Source organism: Falco rusticolus, chromosome 7, assembly GCF_015220075.1.
Source record: "Falco rusticolus isolate bFalRus1 chromosome 7, bFalRus1.pri, whole genome shotgun sequence".
Classification (NCBI taxonomy): Eukaryota; Metazoa; Chordata; class Aves; order Falconiformes; family Falconidae; genus Falco; species Falco rusticolus.
Window position 1 is genome coordinate 28,785,294 of NC_051193.1, and position 22,470 is coordinate 28,807,763.

General features: G+C 45.5%; 1 protein-coding gene across 10 annotated transcripts in view; it reads left to right on the forward strand.

Annotated features, from left to right (window-relative positions):
* CEP170B (centrosomal protein 170B) overlaps positions 1 to 22,470 on the forward strand; it is a 60,479-nt gene that overhangs the window by 23,096 nt on the left and 14,913 nt on the right. For 3 of the 10 annotated variants that reach the window (XM_037394899.1, XM_037394900.1, XM_037394904.1), the window contains exons 7-14: positions 6,841 to 6,942; positions 8,094 to 8,570; positions 10,789 to 10,851; positions 11,692 to 12,455; positions 14,513 to 14,701; positions 14,896 to 15,004; positions 16,474 to 18,246; positions 21,483 to 21,732. In XM_037394899.1, coding sequence (XP_037250796.1) covers positions 6,841 to 6,942; positions 8,094 to 8,570; positions 10,789 to 10,851; positions 11,692 to 12,455; positions 14,513 to 14,701; positions 14,896 to 15,004; positions 16,474 to 18,246; positions 21,483 to 21,732 — 3,727 coding nt within the window. Of the gene's footprint in view, positions 1 to 6,840; positions 6,943 to 8,093; positions 8,571 to 9,843; positions 10,852 to 11,691; positions 12,456 to 14,512; positions 14,702 to 14,895; positions 15,005 to 16,473; positions 18,247 to 21,482; positions 21,733 to 22,470 lie in introns of those variants that run through there. The other 7 variants (XM_037394902.1, XM_037394903.1, XM_037394901.1 and 4 more) reach the window with 4 other exon arrangements.

The window sequence follows — 22,470 nt, forward strand, 5'->3', positions numbered from 1 at the left end:
CCTTCCCCCATGGATGTGGCATTTGTGACACTGCCTCGCAAGCGCTCAGTTAAAGGGATGAAGCTGGTGATGATTAACCATGATACCGTGGAGGACGGGAAGAGGGGAACCTCACAGAGAGGAGCGCTCTCCAGTTGCCTTTCAAGGGTCATAGGATTTTTGAAAAGCGTTGGCAGTAACTGGGCCACTTTGCCAGTAAATGGAGCCAGTTTGCATTTGCTGCTGCCTGGTTGCATGAACATTCTCATTTTTATTCTTGCCACCTTCCAAAATACACTCTGGATGATTTTAACCTACAGAGAATAAGTGGTTGATATTTGGAACACCTTCAAAGTCAGGATGTTGACTCTTCAGCAAGGTGACCCATTTCTCTAGCGGGTGGTTTGCAGAGCTGCGTTATGTTTCTGTCACTGGTGGGCACTAGGTCTAAGGCAAAAAGGACTGTGCGTACTTACTGGGGGCCAGTGCTGAAGTATGTCACATGCAGTGGGACTGACAAACACACAAAAATCTGTGAAGTGCTGCTAACCCCACAGAACGATGGAGGAATTCAGGGCTTTGTTAAAAGTATTTTGCTGGAGTGGACTGAAGCCTGTGGAAGCAAGAGAGGGAGCCTGAGCATTAAATCAGTGCCTCCCTCCAAAAAGCACCTGTCACATGAGCAGGATGATCAGTGAGTCCCTTTTTAGTCTGCGATGTGACTAATTCACCTTGTCTTCAGCTGCACACATGCACAGTTTCTCCTTGGTTGCTTGGAGGAGTGGCAGCAATTTAGCATGATTAGTGGAAAGAAGAATGTAGGTTTTCTTACAGGGAGTGGGCTTGCTTAGTGGCAGCAGTAAGAGGCTTTGGGGAAAGAGCTGTTTTGCTAAGCCTGTAGGTATTTAGGAATTTGCATTGACTAATTAAAGCAAGGTCTGGGGTGACAAAAGCCTTTAGAAGGATCGCTTCCCAGGGCCTGAGTGGAAGAGAGGCAGAGGGAATGCAAGCTTTCAGGGAAGAGGTTTAAGAAAACAATGTGAACAATTAGAGCTGCTTAGAAATGGGAGGGAGGTGAGGGGCTGAGGATAAAGAGACCCGGTGGAGTGAATGGGAAACAGCCATTTAGCCTTTATGCGGTTGAACTTGCCAGCTTTCGGGTGTATGTTTCTTCTAAGCAGAAAATCATCAGTCTCTGTGAAATACTTGAAGCAAGAAGCTTGGTAAGCCCTATGGGTTGGACATGGATATGAATAAGAAAAGTGCCCCCAGTTCAGCTAGTTAATGCTAAAAATAGCCATCAGCTCTTAGGTTGAAAGCCTTAAGTGATCAGGCCAGGTACAGCCTTGAACTGAGCAGATTTTAAGACTGTCACGATCCCCATCTGTTGCTACCTGAGTTGAGGTACTGGATGAGATAAGCTACTTTGTGGTCTTCTGTTCTCAACACAGTTAATCCTCAGGCTGATCTTAATTTACTTTTTTTTTTGTGTGTGTGTGTAAAGCCCTCACAGGCTGATGGGACTAGCTAATGCTGAATGTGATGACTAATCTCTGAGTAACTGCTGCAGGCCCGAGTTTCCAGGGGTGGAGGTTGCTTGTAGTGTCCAGCTGAAATGGGCATCACCTGCAGGAGCAGGACTTGAGCTTCTCCTGGGATCTGTGAAATAGATTTGCTCACCAGGTTAGCGTCTGTGCCATTAGGGAGTCCTCTCAACATTGTGGCCAACTTGAAAGTCTTGTTGGTGTGTGGGGCTGAGGTCAGCAGGCAGCATGGACAGAGGCAGTGGGAGTTGTGCCCAGTTGTGAAGTGGTTTCCATGGTCCTTGGCTGCTTTCCCCATGAGATCATGGTAATAGCTATTTAGACACACAGCTCTACCCTAGCCTTTAATTTAGGGGAGTGGTGATGGTGTATTTGTTTTGCTTCCGAGCTAGGATGGTGGTACCTGCAGCATGTTAAAGATTTGACCGTGTAATTAATATAAATAGATTTGTGATTATCAGTCTGATTTGAAAGCCTCTGGGATCTGTGTATGTTCACAGCAGGTACAAAAGATCAGGGCTTAGGTTAGGTTTGCCAGGCACATATGAAATAAGTTCTGCAGCAAAGAGTCAGAGAATTGCTTTATGGTTATTCCTAGTATGTCTGAATTCTCTGTTTTGGAGATGTAAAAAAGAAGAGATGTAAGGAATTAATTTTAAAATATTATAGCTAGATCATCTTTTTTTTTTTCCCCCAAGGCCTCTGCTGTAAGAAGCCTGCTCTGCATCTTCCGAAGACGGACATTATTGTTATTAATAATGAATCAAAAAGAGTTTGACTTAAAGCAAGCTGGATTTCTCATGCTTTTGTTATGACTTGCTGTGGACAGCTTCAAAGCTGTGTGTGCTTCTGTCAGCAAAGAAATTTGCCATTGCTGCCTGTCTCATGACAGTTGGAAGCTTTGTGAGGACCTGGGCGAAGTGCAGCCCTCAGTCCTGACCACAGGGGACTCCTTCAAGGGGAATTGGACCCCTCTGCAGTGGGAGCTGCGTGCTTGTCATGAAAGCTCTTCTGCCCACACGCTGATAGAAGGCAGCATTAACACAGGCTTCCTCCTTTCCCTTTTATCCCGTGGACTGTATTTTTGGTTCTGCCTGGGTGGTGTTCTGTCCAATTCACTTCTCCAGACATACATCCTTTGTATTGACACGTCTCATTTTCTCTTACTGTGGTGCCTCTCCTTCAGGTGATCAATAGTTCTGTATTAATTTAGCAGGCCATGTTCTTGTCAGACTTGTTAAACAAATGGACCTCCCTTGTTCTGTGCTAAAACAACCTTCATTTTTTCTTTTGAGTGACTGCCCCGAAGACTGAAATCCAGGAGCAGAACGTGTATATCAGTTGTCTTCCCTGTATTACACTGTCACCAGTAGCTCAGTATTTATCTAGCTGAATGCTTGTGCTGACCTCAATTCAGTTATCTAAAAGGATGGTTTTCGGGCTGTCTGCCTGAATTGTTGAGCCAAGAAATATGTCTAAATGAATTGGCACCATCTGGGTAGCCTGGCACAGAGTGCGGAGAGGTGGTAACGAGCTGCCATCAATTGGAGTAAGTCTCATGTCATTAAAATGACCGAGCAGTTAGTTTTCATTGGTGTTCCTCACTTCACTGCTGACTTGGGCAAGCCCCGAGTCCCTGCTCTTGCAAAAGCTTCCATCTTACACTAAAATATAACGGATAGGTGGTGGCTTCAGGATGCTATGTGTGTCTCGGGACACAGGCAGATGCAGTGCTCTGGATGCTGCAGGTCCAGCTTGAGGTCACTACCCAAAATGCATCCCAGCTGGTGAAGAGCAAAGCCCCTTGGCACAATTGCCTGTGTAGCTGCTCCCTGCCCTGCTTCTGTCACAGCCATCTGGTTTAGCTGCCTTCCTATCATGCTTCCCCCAGCCCCCCTCCTGCCCTCCCCTCTTTATACAATATTGTCGTGTTAGAGCTGGAGCAGGGAGAGGCGTCAGGTTGGTTGTGCTGGCAAATTAGAAGGGACAGAAGGGTCTAACATGACCAGGACAGCAAATTTGTGTAGCTCTTCTGAAATCAGGGAAATTTTACTCTCGCTCAGCATCAGGTCACTTTCAGCAGTAGCTGAGAATGAGGGTGTCTGTGTCACTTGATAATGTTATTGAAAATACAAATTAATATGAAGGCTCAGTGGAAACATTAATTGCTCTTAAAATATTGAAACTGTCCCCAGATAACAAGATACTGACTCCTTGGCTTTCCATCTGTGCTTTTTGCAGTCTTTAAAATGAAGTTCCAGTTTATTGTGGAGGCAGGGAGGGGGAAGGAATGAAGAAAAAAAACCCACAACCAAACCCCACAGAAGGGAGCAGGTGTGTTACACGCGGTGTAACAGAGGGTCCCAGGTGGAGTCCCAGGTGGAGCCACGTGAGCTCTGTGTGATGGGCAGGGGAGGACCTGCTGCCCTGCAGTGAAGCGCAGCAGGGTGTCTCCCACCCTGGTGGCCCCAGGTCTCTGCGCTCTGGCCAACCTGATGTGCTCTCAGTAGGTGCTCCTTGACATGCCCTGGGGTTTTGGCTTTGTGCTAGCTTTTGTCAGAAGGGGAATTTGGGGAATTTCCAAGCACCTATTAGGGCTCTTTAGGGTGGAGGGAAAAATTTGAGAGGACAGAAGGAGCTGGCTCGTTATTCTTTATAAATCCTCTTGTTTTTTCTTTCTGCTTTCCTTGCAATCCCAAAGTTCCTCATCAATAGAAAAAGTCTGACCAAGGCTGACTTGCTCCCCTAGCTGCCTTTTCCCTGTAGCAGAAAAGCTCCTGAGGGCCAAAGGCAGTAGCTCCTGTGTTCGGTATGCAAGTGGGACACAGCTCTTAGGAATGCAGCAGCTTCTGGGAAGAAGTCTGTCATGCAGGATGGATGTGAGTTCTCTTAGCTCACCTCTGCCCCTTTGAAAACAAAATTTTCTTGGAACAGGTAACTAGAATTTTCTAGACTAGGGGGCCTTTGGGATCCTGTGAGGGGCTGGGATGTGCTGGAGGGACAATCTGCAATGAGGCAACTCCTTGCAAGGTGCAAGCGGTAACAGCACCCATGCTTGGGAAAGATGCTGCTTGTACAAGAGTCAGTGTGAGATGGTCTTCGCATTTCATCTGTAGGGTAGTGTGCTCAGGATTTGTTCCACCAGCAACTTGAAATAAACCACTGATGAGCTTTCATAATTGATCACATTAATCTGAGACAAGTATCCAAGATGTCCTGTTTCTTAAGGGTTGAGCCCTTCGCGGTGCCCCATTGATCTTTAGGCACGAGTTACCCCAGACATAGCTGGCTGTTGTTAATGGATTTGTCCATTGCCCCAAAGTGTTTTTCTCCTTCTCATGGCCCTGACTGCCTCTTGGCCATCAATATTGATCACTAAGATAAATACTGCAATTCAGAGGGTGATAATCCATTGTAGTGTGTACCCAAAAGAAGTGCCTGATGTTGGTAGAGCAGATCCTGCATGATTTGGGTGGGGGGTCTAGTGGGCCAGTCATAGCATGAAGAGAGGGTGGTAGGTTTCTGCTAGGTTGTGTGACGGGAGGTCTCAGCCTAGCGGAGACCAGACCCTATGTTTGGGTGCCTCAGTTCATTGACAAGCTTGTGAATAGGATTCTCTCTCTCTCCCCACCCCCACCCCGCCCCTCTCCCTGGAGTGGTTTACCCATCCTCAATTATGAAACATATTGCTTGGCAATTCCAATTTATTCACAGTAAGAAGTGCTTCCTCCTTTGAACTTTCAAAGGCCGCCTACATAATGTGAACACGGTTTATCTTCCGTGCACTCTAGGCAGAAAGGAGAGTAACGCTTTCAGCCTCTTTTGATCCTCGGTGTGAAGGGAGGCAGCGTGGTTAATTTTGAAAGAGGAAGAAGGTCTCTTGGGAAGGGCCTGTGGGCTGCATCTGTAAAGCAAAATTTTTGTCTATGGACTGCCAGTGTATGAGCGTGTATCTCTGGAACTATTGTAGAAAAAAGTAGCGGCCATTGGGTCTGTGTAGCTTCAGAAACAGCAGCCTAAAATCAGTTGTCTTTTTTCCCTTGACTTCCTCTCTTGGCTTCCTGTATGTTAATGACTAATTTCTGTCATCTCCCTGGTAAAAGCAGGGAACGCAAAACTGCAGGGCTGTTGGAGGCTTGCTTTACGCAGAGCAGCGTGTGGTTTTAAAACCACAGTCCGAGCAGTAGCTGGCGGTAGAAGCCCAGCTATGGCTCTGTAGCTGGAGCCAGGGTTAAGACGGGCTGGTAACACGTGTGCTCATGGCTGTCACAGGTAGAGGCAGAAACACCTAACAGCTGGAGCTTGACCTCAGCCCCTGGCCTATCCATGCGTTTCTATCACCTCTAGATGAAAGGACAAAAGTTACTTTATTTCCTTCTTTGAAACTATTGTAAAAACATAATAATAACAACTATACCACAGGTAAATTGAGGTGTATTCTTTTTACTTATTGCATAAACAGCAACAGCCCAAGGCACTGCCAAAACACAATCTTGCTTTGTGGGAGATAAATGAGAAGCAGTAGATCAGCTCCTTTGGGTACCAGTTGTTGTGGTGAAGCCCTGATCTTCCAGAGAGTGCTCGCTGATAACGATGGAAGCCTGGCTCTTCTACGGGAAGCTTCTCCACGAGAAAAGCCTCTCCTGCAGTGACTCAGGAATCCACTTAGTTTATTTTAAGCTTTAGAGCAAGAGTTTACTTCTTTATGTATGTGTAAGGAGGTGGTTTTACCATTTTTCCTAAGTTTGTAACACTTCAAGAATTTACTGTTGTGGGATGTGCGTCACCTAGAGTGGGAGTGGTGAATGCTGGAAAAAATCCCTGGCCTCACAGCATCCGAGGACATGGTGGAGCAAGCAAGGGCAAAGCTAAAGTCTTCCCAATTAAGAACAGGAAAAAAGTCTGAATTTAACCTGAATTGCGGGTGAGTTGCAGACAATTTTGTAGGTAGTGTCTTGTAGTCTGTCCTGCCAAAAATCTTCCATTTTCTGTGAATAATGAGGCTAGAAAGGGAGAAAAGTCAGTATTTGGGAAATGCAACTAAGACAGACGGGGAAGGGAGGTGGAGTCAACATCTCACAGCAGAATGTAAAAAAGAAAAACGGGGGGGGGGGGGGGGGGGGGGGGGTAGGGGGAAGAAAAGCCTGAGCATACTTACTATTATGTATAACTTCTTGTTGTTATAACTGCAATGTAACAGGTACCTGATCTCATCTGACCCTGCTGGTTTTTTTTCCTTTTTGGCATGTGATTGACTTCAGTGAATCTGGTAAACTGGTATTTTCTGTATCAAGGTATTTGCTTATCCTCTTCCTAGAAACCAGTACTTACCGCACCCCTCTTTATGGGCAGCCCTCCTGGTGGGGGGAAGATGATGCAAATAACAAGGAGGACAGAAGGCAAGAGGAACATTACTCAGGTAATGGGGGTGATTTGGGGTGGGAGAAGATGGGGGGACAAAGTTTCTGTACAGTTTTGAGCTTTACTGTCTGAACCTATCCTGCTTCAAGGCTTCAATTACCACTTTTTTTGTGCTCGCATGTGCACATTCTTACGTGTGGATTGCTGCTGATGAAACCAGAATAAGGGAAAAATAAAATGTTTCCACTGAAATGTTTGAACATTAGAAACAGCAGTTGTGGAATAATTCAGTATGGTGGGATAATTCAGTACGGATGAGAAAGGCCTTGCTAAGCTGGTTTGAGACACAGTTATGCAGCAGTGCTGTATCTGTGACTGTATGCAGCCCACCTGAATAAACCACCCACTGTGTCTCCCGGGAGTTTGCTAAGAGGCATTTTAAGAGCTGATGCATTGACTGAATTTGATTAATATGGGAGCAATCTGTTCCTCACCTCATCATCCTTAGAAGCCATTTAGTCTTACTGCTCCTGTTGTGAATCTGTATATGTGAAAGGTGTCACTTGTTCAGTAAACCTGGTGTTTCTATCAAGCATATCCTTTACTGCACAAACAAGTGTTTTATTTCGAGGCACATGCAGCGTATCTGTTCTCTAGCAGTGAGGGGTTGTGATTAGCAGCCCTCCCAAGAGGCTGAAATAAGTAAGTTACTCTCTAGCCAAGAAGTTTGGGTGCTACTGAAAATATATGATTTTATCCTTGGTGATGTTATGGAATTAGGTGTTGATCCATCAAAAGCATGCCTGTGATTAGCTTTGCACACTCAGTCTTTTCCTTTGAACTGTGGAAATTTGAGTCAGTGTGTAGGTAAGTGAATTCAGCAAAGTGAAACAGGATCTTCCTTCCACATCAGCCCAGGCGTACAGAAACCTTGAAATGCCACCAGCCACGTGGGTTCTGTCAAAACAGAACTGTGCGTGTGTGAGTGTGTGCTCAGCTCTCCCTTTGGGCAGCAGTTGAAGAAAGGACAAAGTGAAGATAACAAATGTTGGTCAGGCTGCAGCAGTGCAGTAAGCACTGATTTCAGTGATGAGGCCGGAGTGTAAAGCTATCTAAACCAGAACTTGTATTTTTTCTTTAATCCATTTCAGTTAATATTTGTGAATTTAAGGTTTTCTTGTCTTCTTTTTTTTTCCTCCTCTTTTGTAGAAAGACCAAAAGAAATAACCCAACATGAAGAAGAACTGAATGGTAATATTTCTGCTTATAGAGATGCCCAAGAACAGTCTGTGTTTGCCTTCCGGAGAGAGCCAAGTTACTTTGAGATTCCAACTAAAGAATTTCAGCAGCCATCAAAATCTCCAGAAACACAGGTCCATGAGATCCCAACAAAGGATGTTGATGCTGTAGTAGCCCCCGTTGTGCAGAGTCATGCCTCTTTCACCATTGAATTTGATGATGGTACCCCTGGTAAAATAAAGATAAAAGACCATGTAACTAAATTTTCGCTCAGACAGAGAAGACTGTACGGTAAAGAACCAGCTCATACAGAAGTGATGTCAGCGGAGAGCAAAGTAGCTGACTGGCTTGTCCAGAATGACCCAAGCTTGATGAGACGGCAGTCTCCGGGAGATGATGTGTACAGTACAAAGAGTGACCTGCCAGTTCATGTGAGGACACTTAAAGGTGAGTGAATACTTCGTCAAGTGAATGTAGTTCTCTGTTGGCCGTGCAAATGCAGCATAATAAAGGGGGGAAAACCTTACTCCTGTCAAGGAGAACTGAATTTAATTATCTCAGCCAAAATTTGCAAGGTTAAGAATATTTCTTTAATGACTGTTAATGGTTTTGAATCTGGCTAGCAGGCTCTTCACCTGGCCCTCAAGTCATGTGTGATGCTGGCCTGAGGGCACTCTAATCTGGTTCCTCTACATCTATAATGCCAACTCAGCAGTAACAGTGATTGAAAAAAGGATTTTGATTTGTAAATGTCTAAAATAATTTGCATGTGGTCAGGCAGGCTGGTAAATACAGGTATTTCAGTGGATTTTCTTCTCTTGGCTTCTCCTAGCTGAAGGAATGACTTCTTTTTCACTGTAGTCCAGAAGAGGTTAAACCTGTGATCATCCTGATGGCTGTAGTGACCAGAGCCACTTGGTTGGATGACAGAAGGTCCTGACATAAAGACTGGTGACAGATTTGAGATATAAACGGTCACCAATGGAGGAAATTGTTGTGCTTGTAGAAGGAAGGTTTCTTTTAAACGAAGGCTTTTCTGAAATCCTGCTGTGTTCAAAACCTTCAGGTTTTGTGGACCTGTGTCCTGTTAAGTGTGTCACTGTGAGGAGTTCTTTGGAGATTTTCAAAGGTCTGAAGTATAGTTTGAAGCCCAGGTCTTAGTGCAGATGGTTGTCATGTGATTTTGAATGTATTTTTGCAACATTTGAGCTTGCTTGGATCTCTCTCTTGGGCCATGCACTGAACAGCTAGGAGGAGACCACTGGTTCCTGCCTTCTCACTCCCTTGCAGGCTTATGGAAAAGCTATTGTTTTGAACTGCAGCTTTAACTGGTGAAGTAATATTGAAGGTTACCAGACCTACTTATGCTTGAGGTCCTTCTTAAATGACAGCAATACCTTGCTTTCTCTTAAAGGAGTACTTGCTTGGTCCTTGCTGGAAAAAGCTCATAATATGAGGAGCTTTACCTGTTACACCTCCAACTTGCTGTTTTGTTTACAGTTTTTTGAAAAGCCGCTGTGGTCAGAAAGGTCTCACATATCCAGCCCTGGGGTTTGTTATGGCCTGGCAATGGAACTGCTTTTTTGTCATTGCTTGTTTCTAGTTCTTCCCAATAAGGGACAGAGTTGAGGTGCTCTGCTTGATTATTAGGGTCTTACTTTCAGTCTGCTGTGTCTGGGGGGGGTTGGGTTGGGGTTTTTTTGTTACTGTGATAGTGGATTTTGTTGAGTTACTGGAGAACATTTTCAGGGATGCATATGTGTTTCAGTAATTTTGCTCTTTCCTCTTGGAGAAAACTATGGAGAGTTAGGCAGCTGCTGTTCATCCTAGGATCTTCCCAAGTGATGCACAGGAATAGTAGGCTGACTGTACTTGGCTTTTTAGAGTCCATAACACATGAAAAGAAGCTGAGGTAATTTAATGCATAACTTGCATATCAAGAAATCAACTCTTTGGACATTTGATTAAAACATACAGTGTTGGTGGCCTGAGGAGTTTATCCACCTCTGCTTTGGCAGAGGACAGGGTGTTACTTATCTGCGATAGCTGTGTGACGTGTTCTTCTGGCAGGGCTAATTTTGAAGATGTCTTGGAGGCTACCGCTGGCTGCCTACCAGCTTTGAGTCTTCAGGGTTGGAGACGCCCACCATGGGGGTTCATTAGTAATATTTGTTCACTTTCAGGAAAAATGTGGTGAATGTAAAGCCTGATACCAAGACTAGAGAGTTTAGGTCTTAGCAGCTTGAGGGGATGTGCATGGTGTTCTGCTGGGGCATCCATGGGCGCGATGAGTGTTTTTCCTTGTGTCCTCACCGTTTTGCATTCAGCAGAGTTCTTAGCCAAGACCCTTTAATTTAAGAACTTTCCCTTCCAAGGATGAAGCTTATCAGCCCTCAGGGCACAATGCAAAGTTTGCTAGCTTCCTTCATGAGTGTTAGGAAACTCTTCAGAGGACTGACTCCTGGGTTGAATGGATCTTGTATTAAATTCTAATCTTTCATAGCTAACTTGCAGTAATAAATGGTCTTCACCCATGTGTCTGGAGAACTTGCAAAGTAGGTTTGAGCAGTTTTCCTTTCAAACACGTGGTATTTTAGCCAGTATATCTTGCTGCATATTACAGTCTAGAGCGCAGAGACCTCTTTCCCCCTTCTCCCGATGACAGGTTCCTGGTCGTTGACTGAATCGTGTTGTGTGCCTTCACACCCGTTTCCTTCTTCAAAAAAAGGTTTGTTTTTTGTTTTATTTTTAACTTACTTTCTCAGAGTCCTGAACTGAGGTGCTGAATGGCAGGCATCACTGATATACAGAGCAGGTTGTAAAGATGGTTGTTGCTAACATAAGCAAAAAATAATTATAAACTTACTTTAAGCTTAGTGAACTCTTAAGTAATGATTTGACTTTGCTTGGCTGGTGATAGGATGGTGTAACTCGTGGGGGTGTCGTGGTGTGATTCTTAAAACTTCAGGAAAAGTAAAGAATCCTGCAAATTCAGTGTTAGCTTCTGGTTTATTTCCCTCTCTTAGAGGGGGGTAACGTGGATGTTCAGAGGTGCATACACTTGTAACGCACTGATCTGGTCTTTCATTATGGGGATTTGATGGGAGGCAGCATGCAGGGCTTATTTACTGATCCTGCAGAGAGATTTCTGCTCTGTAACAGAGGGACCCTAATGAGGTGATCTCGAACTACAGTAATTGAGCAGAATGGCAAAATGTCATCGTTTTTATTTAAATGGAAAAAAAGCAAACCCCAAAACTAATAGTACTTACCTAAAACAATCAGCGCTACAAAATCAGAAATCTTTGGGGTTGAAATGATTTACTGAATTGTTTTTGCATGACTTGATAGCCAACCGCTTGTGAAAAGTGGGGTCAGGAGACAGCTGCCTTCTCTTTTATTTCCTCTGATGGGCTGCAATCCCTGTACCACAGCAGGTGTCTTTGAGGTTGTTTAATCCTATCGGATTTTCTTGTTTTAACTGAAATGATAAAGTTTGACTGGGAGGTAATGACAAGGCCACAGCAACTGAGTATAGGAGAGTCAAATCTACATACCTTGTCTCCAGGCAATAGGCACGAGGACGGGACTCAGAGCGACTCCGAAGACCCCGTGGCACCCAAGGCGGAGAAGGAGACAACAACGGGCAGTGAACGTGCGACGGAGCAAACCAGGCTGCAGCGCCAGATGAGGCGTGATCCCCACGAGATGCTGCACAACAAGCAGGCCTTCGTCATCGAGTTCTTTGAGGACACCCCACGGAAGAAGCGGTCACAGTCCTTCACGCACAGTGCTCACTCCTCCCAGAGCGACACCGATCCAGGGCTGAGGACCAAGGCTGAAAAGCGCAAGAACGCAGTGCCGGCGGAGAAGCTGGGAAATGCGGTGCCGCCGCCCCACCTTGGGGCCCAAGCAGGCAAACCTAGTAACAGCTCCTCTGGGACGCAGAGAACTAGCTCCTTCAAGAGGGAGAAGATGGAGGATCGGATCAACACTGTGTCCTCCTGTGCTTCCAGAGCATCAGCCAAAACTTACGGGAGCATTGGGAGGAAGTCTAAAATGGCTCAGGATTTTATGGCCGAGTATTTGCGTGAGACTGCTCAGTCTGGGAAGCCAAGCACTGAGAAATCAGCACCTCTGCCTGTGCCGGTAGCTCCACGTGTGGTTATATCTTCAGAACCAGAGCCTGCCTCTGCTCCACCTCCGGAGGTAAAGTCTGCCCAGGGCAGGAGGAATGATGAGGAAGACAGTGTAAGCGAGACAGGCACATACACCATTGAGACGGAGTCGCAGGATAAAGAGGTGGAGGAAGCGCGAAAAATGATAGATCAGGTAAATGCTGCTTTTCTGTGCTTGGCCAGTGAGCTGAGGGCTGAAGGCTTGGGCTTCTGCACTTTGGGCTGAAGGGTCTAACTTCATTAGTTGTTGCCATGAAGGACTGCTCCTTTTTGAACTGGTTGCAGCAGGGGTTTATGTTTAGGAGTGGGAGATCATGCTGGGTGACCCGGGTTAAGGACAGGCCCCAACAAACTGTAAGATTGGTCTTTAAAAAACCCCAGCAAACCAACAAAATTGCAAACAAACAAAAAATCGCAGAGTGCAAGGCAAAGTTAGCCCACAGCAAAGAGCTGCCTTGCTTCCAAAATGGGATTTGGATGCAAAAGTGCAAGAGCGGGCTTGCAACCTGTTTAGAGGAAAGACAACGACAGAATAAAGATGAGGCGTATCATGCCGAGAGCCGTGGCTGGGAGCCGCTCTAGTCTCTAGGACTGCTCCAAGCCTCTGCCTTAGCGTTGCATCCCCTCCTGCCCACCGTTATGAAAACAGGAGCTGCAGCCCATCGCTAATGCAGTATCCTATGCTGGGCCAAAGGAAATGCAGACCAAGGGCTGGTGCTCTTGATCCTTCCCGAGTGGTAGGTAGGAAGCATTTAGCTGTGCCTGGTTGGAAAGGGAGTGCTTGCTGGCAGGGCAAGTGGCAGCTAGTTGAGATAGTGAAGGGTGTGGTCTAGGGCAGAGGCAATCCTAGCTGGACCTATACTTGTTTGGATTTTGCAAAGTGACTGATAGCCTGAAAACAAAACCCCAGAGATGAGGGAGAGGCTAAAAAAAAAATCCACCCAACTAAGCAACCACAGGGCAAACCAAAGGTTGGCTGATTTTCAGGTTTAACTTTCATCTGCGGTCTATTATAAAAACAAAACTGGCAAGCTGCTATGAAGATTTAGTGAATTGTAGGCAGGAGAACGGTGAGGTTCAAAGGAAGCCTTAATTGAACCTGGCCGTAGAGCTTTGTATACAGCGTTCTGTGAGCCTGGATCTAGCTTCCCTCTCTTGTTTATTACATTTTTTCCTTACATCTTTGTTTGAAACGCGATCGGAAGCTTTCAGGGCAGGATGTTTAAGCCACAGCAAGGCCCTAGTCCTGACGTTAGATGGTTAATTGTTCCGGTGGGGAAATAGGAATAAAAATGCCACAGAGACGCAATTATTTCTGGGGAGTAGTCTTGGCAGCTGTGTGACTCCGGCAGGCAAGCTGGCCAAGTTCTGCTCCTGGTTCTGCCGTAGGCTTGGTGCAGTGCAGATCCTGACACTCAGGAAATAAGTAATAACTGGACCTCGGTGTTTCTGTCCAGGAAGAAAGATGATCTGAATTCTGGACTTGCTGAGGTTTTGAGGTGACTTTACTTTTTATTCCACCGTTGCACATGCACTTTTTTAAATAAAAGTGAGAGTGGAGAACTTTATGGCTATCTCTTCCGAGCCTAGGCACCCTCCACAGTAGCATCTTTCTCTGAACTACTTGTAGTCAGGGAAGAGAAACAACCTCTTCTGAGGCATGGATCTTGGTCACCCTCCTAGGAAAGCCTGTTTATCTTCAGAGGGAATCTGGCCAACTAACTCAAACACTCGCCCATCTCGGAGGTGCATCCGTTCCCAGGTTCTCACGTGGCAGTGCAAGGCTGCTTTACTCAGCCCACTCTCTGCTACAGTCTATGAAAGTCCCTGGAGATGGAGCTTACCGGTTTTGTTTCTAATTCTCCATGAATGAGCTGGTAAATAGCTTTCGTGACACTCATCCTGAATTTCTCAGGGCTGAAAAGGGACTCCTTTTCAATGAAAGTTACTACTGTTAAAGGCAGCATACTGAAATAATGAAGAAGGGAGGAAAGGTGGTTATGAGTGGGATTCTATGAATAAGTGTATTTAAAGCTGCTATTGTGGAGTACAGCAGAAAATTATTTACATAGTAAGGAAGCATTGACAAGTGTTTCTGGCCTTTTGGGATCATAATTTGTGTGTGACTAGTGCTTTGTGGATTTGGATTTTTGGGTTAATATTTTCCTATTTTCTTGGGGTTTAATCTTTCCCATGCAAATACTTTTTCAGGTTTTTGGTGTTCTTGAGTCACCCGAATTTTCCAGAATCTCTTCAGCCTTTAGACCAATAATTAAAGGTGAAAAAGATGACTCTGGTTCTCATCAGCATCTAATCAGTGAAAATGGCACTAGTCAGAAGTCACCTTTGCTCCAGGCACTTGCCTCAAAAGCTGTGAGTGGGTCTCAGGCAGATGCACAGGTATGGCCAGTCCAGGTGGATTTGCTGGGATTGTAGAGGTGTAGATGGGTTTTCTGTCTGGATGGAAATGTGATGTGTAGATTGATTTCCATTTTGAGGAGACTGAGTGATGTATGTGTGAAAGGAGAGATTTTGTGGCTAGGAATTGGTTTACAAACCCTCTTTCTGACACCACCTTCCCCACCTTGTTGTAGATGTCTGCAGCATCTCAAGGGAGTCAGAAGTGGGTGTCCAGGTGGGCGAGCCTTGCGGACAGTTACTCTGACTCTGGATCTGTCTCTGTGCAGGGTGATGGAGGTGCAGGTAAGTCTCATCCTGACATTACTGTTTGAAGGTGTCTGAATCTAAGCCAGGATGATATGAAAGGCAGAAATTAAAGGCTTCTCTGCATCTGGCTGTGGCTTATTTTCTGTTTTAGCTAATGCATTTGAGGATGGGAAAGACAGAGTGAATTGTTCCCAGTGGAGTGGAGATGGAGGGAGCCTCTGGTTTGCATTTCAGAGTCATCCAAAAAGTTCTAAAATGTTAAGTTTGACATGGCTGAAGGGCACCTGGGAAGGAGGAAGATTGTAAGAGCCTTGGGTATTCAGTAGCCCTGAGCAGTGATTCTTTAGACTGCCTTATGATGCCAGATGAAAGCCCTTTGCAACTTGCCTTGGACTTCATGGCTGACTCGTGCTTTTTTTTGCGTGCTTCTCCCGTGTCTGGCTGTGCTGAGAATTTTAGGCTGTTCTGGGGTTTGCTGTCAGATGGTGGGTTTGAAGTGTGGAGGTCAGCACAGAGAACTGGGTATGGAGGGGAGAAGGGAAGTGGGAGAACATCAGGCTCTCCTTGTAACTGGGAAGACAGCTTACAGACCCCATGGTCCTGTTGGTATGTGAGAAAGGGAGAAGAGCACTTTGTTGGCTTTTGTAAACATTTTCAACCTTCTTGTTTTCAACCTTTTTGGTTGGAAATATTTGTCATTACCTTCTTGCCATCAACAGCTGTGGATAGCTTCAGTAAAGATTAGAAGAAACCTTTAAGGTTTCCGAGTTTTACTGTCAGTTTTCACACTGTGTGAGAACCTGACTCCTGGAGTGTTTGAAGTATTACTGTCATCAAATAACCAGTTATCTTGGTATTTAAAAGCAGTATCAGATATGAAGTCCTGGCCAGCAGCATGGGAGAAATAAGGGTGCACTTTCTATGAAGTGTGTCCATACTGATAAGTCCACCCACGCTGAGGTGGTGAGCTCTAATTCAGAGCCTCTTAATTGTTATAGGGTCTTTCTCCTGAGACTTTGCTGTGGGATATGATTGCATGAGAACCTGACCTGTGAAAAAGACTATCTGTTTAGTCAAATGGGTTATGTTGTGTAGAATTGCACTTTAAAACACTGAGTTGCTGCAGTGGTTTATTGACTTTTCGTCTCATTCCTGTGCCCTGATTTATTGTAGATAGATGCCAGCAATGCTTTTAGCCCCTAAGGTATGTGCTTGTACTGGGAGGAATATTATGGGAGAATGGAAGTCCCTACCTTGAGAGAGGGAAGGTGTTGAGCACTGATTCAGCAAAGGAATTAAGTGTAGTGCCTGTTTTGATAAACCTGAGGGAGTGAGCACGAGCCAGGCCCTGTTGATGTTCATATTACATAAAAGCTTAGTTCTAAGCACGTTCCTTGTGAGTACTCTTGTGGACTTGCACTTTGCAGGATCAAGCTTTTCCTAAATAAATAAACAAGTGGTATAGTTGTACAACAGTTGATTCTTGTCCACTTCACTCTCTGCAGAAAGCAGTGTAGCCCCAAAATCTGGGGAACCAGAAAACGCTGCACCCTCGAGAACAAGGCGCCTTCTTCCCCAGCTCCCACCAAGTGACAAATCGGACAGCCCCACACCCACGGTCCTGGTTTGCCAAGAGTCCTATTCTGAGGTTACCAAGAGAACCATCGTGAAGGACCACTGTGTGGAAGCCTATGGTGATCCCAGCAGCCGCCTCTTCATCCAGGAAGACTTGGATCCAGATAGCCTCAGCGATGCCAGCAGATCTGATGATGGCTTCAGCATGGAAAAAGGCAAGAAATTTAAAGAGAACAATAAAATGCTAGAGCAGATGGGGGAAGACACAAGATCAGAGAGCCGGCAGCCAGGAGCCTCCCGAGTCTCAAACACGAGAGCTGTGAGCGAGCCAGTTTCTACTTCATTCTACATTGGTGATGATGGCAACGATGCGGGGATTCCCTCCAAGCTCTCTCTGAGCATGTCCCATGCTCGAGCAGACAAAGACGGCAAGGATCAGGAGTTTTCCTTCAAGTCTGCTGGCACACCAATTCCTGGAAAGCCACCGGTCAAAGATGTTAGCGCTTACATAAATGCAGCTGGAAAAGTCGTTATTTCCCTTCATCAGAGTCTTCCTCAAGATCAGGAAAACATGGCAGGAAAGGAAGCATCATCTTTTGTTAGACAGGAAAGTTTTACCAAAGATAAATCAAGCAGTGGTGTTCCTCAAAATAAACTCCCACATATTTCAAGTCACCCTCTGCTTAAAGATTTAGAGGCTGTTCGGTCAACTCGTATGGACTTTGGTCAGGAGACTCATCTTCTCCTTAAAGACACTGAAACTGCCTTGGCAGCGCTGGAAGCCAAATTACTTGGTCAAAGCCAACAGCTGGAGCCCTCAGAAACTGCTGGTCAGTTGGAGGACTCCTTGTCAGGGGACTCAGATGTGGACACTGCCAGCACGGTCAGCTTGGTGAGTGGCAAAAACGTCCCAACAAATGCCCCAAAACGCAAAGCGGTCGCGAGCTTGCAGAAGGAGAAATCTTCCTCCACGCCTTCCATCCAGGACCAGTGCGGGCAGCCCAGCGCTCGGGACAGGCTGACAGAGAAGCGGAAAACGCAAGCACCAGAAGCGTCAAACCGTGTGGAGACCACCAAACGCTTCCAGATGAAGCGGAGTGCTGGGACTCGAGGGTCGCTTGACTTCACGGACGACGAGAAGAGCTCGAGCTTGCCCTACTTGCCAGTCCCCGACGCAGTCGTGTCTGACCACGAGCACCCGGTAACCCGGCCAGTTCCCAGAAGGAAACCTTTTACTCAATCCACCAAGGAGGACCACAGCAAAACAACCTCAAATGTGCAGAAAATCCAGCAAGTTCTCACCCGTTCCAACAGTTTATCCACTCCGCGGCCCACAAGGGCCTCAAAGCTACGTCGTGCCCGTCTGGGAGATGCTTCGGACAACGAGTGCATCGATACGGAGAAAACGGCCTCCAACTCTGAAGCCACTGCTCCGGGCACCAAGCAGTCCACGGAGACGAAGAAGCTCTCTCGGCTGGACATCCTCGCCATGCCGAGGAAACGGGCAGGTTCGTTTACGGTGCCCAGTGACTCTGAGACGGCGCAGTCGAGGACGGGGTTTTCAGGCCGGAGTGTGGAGTCCTATCGGAAAACAGGTGTTTCAGAGGTTAGAGCCGCGGCCAGGAAAATAGCAGCCGCTGCCTCTGCAAAGCAGCCTTTCAGCAGGACCCGTTCAAGCAGTGTCAAGTATTCCTCCTCATCCAGTAAGTGCTTGGGCTTTATGTTTCTCTCTTATTCCCATCTTTCTGATCTATAGGCTGTGCATGGTTGCCAAGGATTGCTATCTCAGTAATACAAGTGCTGCATCGGTGAGTACAAAGTCTGCGTTAATGAGCAGTATGGAGGTTGAGATTTCCTGGGGGTTTAGAGACAGCAGAGCATCTCTCATACCCAGTGAGATAGTGGTGTGGTGTTGGCAGTAAGGACGTTGCAAATAGTGTTTTTTCTTTCCCTTTTCCTGCCCCCCTCCCACCCCCGTTACTTTGTTCTTTGAACAACCCATTGCCGTTTGACAGAAGCATCTTAGCCATTTTTCTGTTAAAAATGTAGAATTTAGTGCCTTTCCAGTGCCACAAGGAACTCTGTTCTGTTTTACTTCGACTTCTAAGATTCAAAGTTTGCTCCCAGAGAGCTTATAATGGTGTTGGTGACAGCTGATGTCCAAGGTGGCAGGTTTTAAGGCATCTGAAACAGGAAAACAAGAAATGGATGTCCCTATGTTGTGAAGGCTGTCCGTTTGTTCTTCCTGTAAATGCAGACGTGGAGCTGGACACCACGTGTTGATTGCTCCAAGAGATTGCCGCTACTGTGTATTTTCATTCACTTTTGCCATAGGTAAGGCAGGTGCGCAGTTGTGTTTCCTACGAGAGGGAGGACTGGGGACTCTCCTGCCCTACAGCTGTGCACTCAGCAGACCCTTGCAATATCAACATTTGTTGTATTGAAATCAACCTTTGATTAAGAGGTGGGGACAATGCAGTTGACAGCTCTAAGGTCTTAACTGGTAATCACAGATTGTCCAAGTCCCAGTCTATGCCCGTAGTCCTTGACCTGCCATGGAAGTGGCAAAGTGGATCTGTCTGCTTAGGTTTTTAGGAATGACGGGGGGCCAAAGGGACAGGCAGAACCCTTTGGCTGGGTTCCTCAGGTCCGTTGAGAGGGATGCTATTTTCAGCAGATCTGTGTTCTTGGAAGGGGTCTTAGGGTTCTGGATGTGTCCTTTTCATATATTTTCAAACAGTTGAAATAATTATCCTTCTTGCAGTGTTCATTTTTATTGCATGCTAAAAATGTTATTTTCTGCTACTTTTGATTTGAATTGTTTTAGTGCATCCAGCTTCCCTTTCATTTTAATGATTTTTTTCTTACACATTTAAATATGCATGTAAATCAGAATGTGAGTAAGCTAAGAGTATATACAGTCTCTTCTCTTGCCTTTTTTGAGATAATGCTATTATTGACTTCTTGTTAAACAATAAGCAAATTAAAGCAAAATAACGTGGTCAGACTTTTCCGAACAGGAGGCACTCTTTGTGCTCCCTCTGCCTTTGGACCACAGACTTCAAATCATTTGGAGAAAAAATGATAAGTGTTGGCCAGTTCTTGCTTTAAATGAATTGGTTTTTGATTTCTAGAGCTCTGTAGCAGCATGCTAATACCTTTCCTAGTCTGTAGTTGCAGCAGATTATGCTAATCCTTTCTTTGAGATAGTTGCTTTTATAATACTAACCTTCTAATGCCTTGATAGGATTGTGGACCTTGCACAAGCTCTAAGTATACCAGTGTACTTCATGCTTCATCGTGCTGTACCAAGTGTGTGATGCATGTTCCTCTACTAACGCTATTAAAAATATAGTGAATCATCACCTAGCACCCTGTTCCTGGAACAAAAGTGAAATGCTGATAAACTGACTTGCTGCATTTTGCCATCAAGACATTTTGTAGCATGATACAACAACCTTTGAGAGCACTGAGTGTCAAGACTTGGGAGTAAGGAGGCAGATGTGGCTGATTCATTCAAGGATTTCTTAAAGTGTTTAGCTAACCACAACAGTTTCCAGCTCTCCTGGTGGGAGAAAGTTAATCTTGCTAACAGAGGAACAGAGTGAACTCTCTGTCCATGAGACAATAAAATGCCAGTAGATTGTCACACCATCTGAAGTAACTGTATGTGAAATAATCCAAGTTAATCCAAGTTACCAATTCTGAAAGCTAAGAGCCTCTTTCCCCTGCTCCTTTGTGTACATGATTTGTTTATCCAGTGTAACTTGAATGGTACTGAGGGAGTTGATTCTGATTTCTCTTTGCATACAAGGATGAAAAATGAAGCTCTTCTTTTTAAAATTGCTGTTCAGTAACAGGGTGACCTCTTGATTCTAAACCTGTGTTTAAAAAAAAATAATCTCTGTTGATGGAATATAAGCAAATTTATTTTTTTCTCTGTGTGTGTATATTTTAAGCCAAGATACTTACTTAGCTGTAGCTGAGATAGCAATGTCTAGGAATACTTTTTCCACTATACAGTAGTTATCTATAGTTTCTGCATCTTACATGCCAAATTTGTTATTTTTGTTTGTATGATCTATGATGCTTAATTTGCTTGCAGTGTTTCAGTGTTACAGTAATCTTGGTAACACATTGAAGGATTTAGGTGTTGTAATTTTAAGTAACTTGGCTGGTTCTGTGTTTGGTGGGTCTTCATTCTCCAGGGAAGGCCAGAAGGGAATGATGCGGTATCCATAGAGAGTGTAGTGAGGCAGCGAACACCGGGAGCCCAGTTTTCAAATAAGGACATCTTGATGCATCCCGTGCAAGGAGGACCTGGGTGTCTACAGATCTGCAGAACCAGTTGGGATAAGTGGGCAGCTTCCACTTGGCTCCAGGGGTTGGAGCTGGTCCTGACTGTGTGAACACTCTTTCTTGTAGTGTCAACAATGGTGATTTGCGAGGCAGGAGGTGAACGTGGGGGTGTGGACTCTTGCAAATAACACCAAGCTCCATAGTCTGTTCTTCACTCGCAAACCCCCTCCTTTTGCTTGTACTTGCAGCTAATTGCAAAGGTGTCTGCAGGCTTGAAAATTGGGCTCTTTTTAGAAAAGGACTTCTGTGGGGCTATGAGGAGTCTGAAACGTGTGCTGCTTACACACAGAGTTTCTGTGCATGGAAAGCCAAGTCTCTGGTAGTAATTTACTACACTGGAGTTGTTAGCATAGTCATTTTGCTTTTCCATTGGAATTTTCTACTCCAAATTTGCATAGTGAATGGGAGCCACAGAAGTGCTCAACTTTGAAATAAGCTCTCAGAATGTGCTGTTTAATTTAAAATCTGCACAGAAACTCTCCTTTCCTTGTGCTCTTGGGCTAGTTTTGTGTTAACCTTTTTGCGCTTTTGTAGTTATTTACTACTTTCCCTGGTCTGAAACCAATTCATTTTTTATAAGCATCGAGGCGGAGACCACAGGGTTCAGATTACACTTCTACTTCGGAGGAGGAATATGGCTCAAATCACAGCTCCCCTAAACACAAACGCTCCCATACTTCAACAGCCACACAAACACCGAGGATGCGTGGCTCTGGGCTCAGCAAGCAGAAGCACAATGGCAGAGAAACGGATGAGGATGAAGATTTCGATGACCACCCTGACCCCTACAACTTCATGGCGCAAACAGCAGAGATAGCAGAAATAGCCAGGTGAGGTGGGGCTTTACGTGTTGACTCACGTGTTGGAAATGGATTGAGTTTTCCCTGGTGTTCAAACCCAACCCAGGTGTGGAGGCAGAAGGAGAGGCACTCTTCCTGTTGTTTGTGTGTCCCCCATCTCCTTCATATCTGATTATTGATTAGGTAAGACTTGGAAGGTTTTCATGAAGTTTTACCGCCTTGAATGTACCTTCTCTCTGGAAAATGCCAAGGTGCAGGGTATTGTATCATGGCCTAGTTTCTTGTGCAAGCTGTGGATGGGTCTCCTCTTTTAGCTCAAAGTCTGTCAAAAGTTGGAACTGTTAGACCTGCTTACCTGCTCTCTGCTGGAAGCCAGCAGGTGAGCGGCTGGTGTGAACTGCCCTCATTCTCCGCAGAGGAACTCAGATGGATTAGTAAAGACTGAGTGTGTAAACTGTCAAAGCTGCTTTGCCTGGAGCCAGCAAGGGAGCAGTAGGCAGTTGCTGCAGGACAGAACCCTCTTTGCTTGGTACAATTGAATCCAGATCCGTCTAGGCCCTGTATATAAATGAGTCGTTGCTTAGCTTGATGGCCCTGGATACTGTGTCTACTGGTGGTCTGATGGTTGCCCGGAGGACCTTGGCGGTAAAGCAAATAGATTCTTTTTTTAAACAGTGGCATTTGAGGTTTGACATCTCTAATATGCAACTGTGTTATGCCAACTTTCCAGAAATACTGGTCTCCCATTGTACTGGCCATACTTGAAAT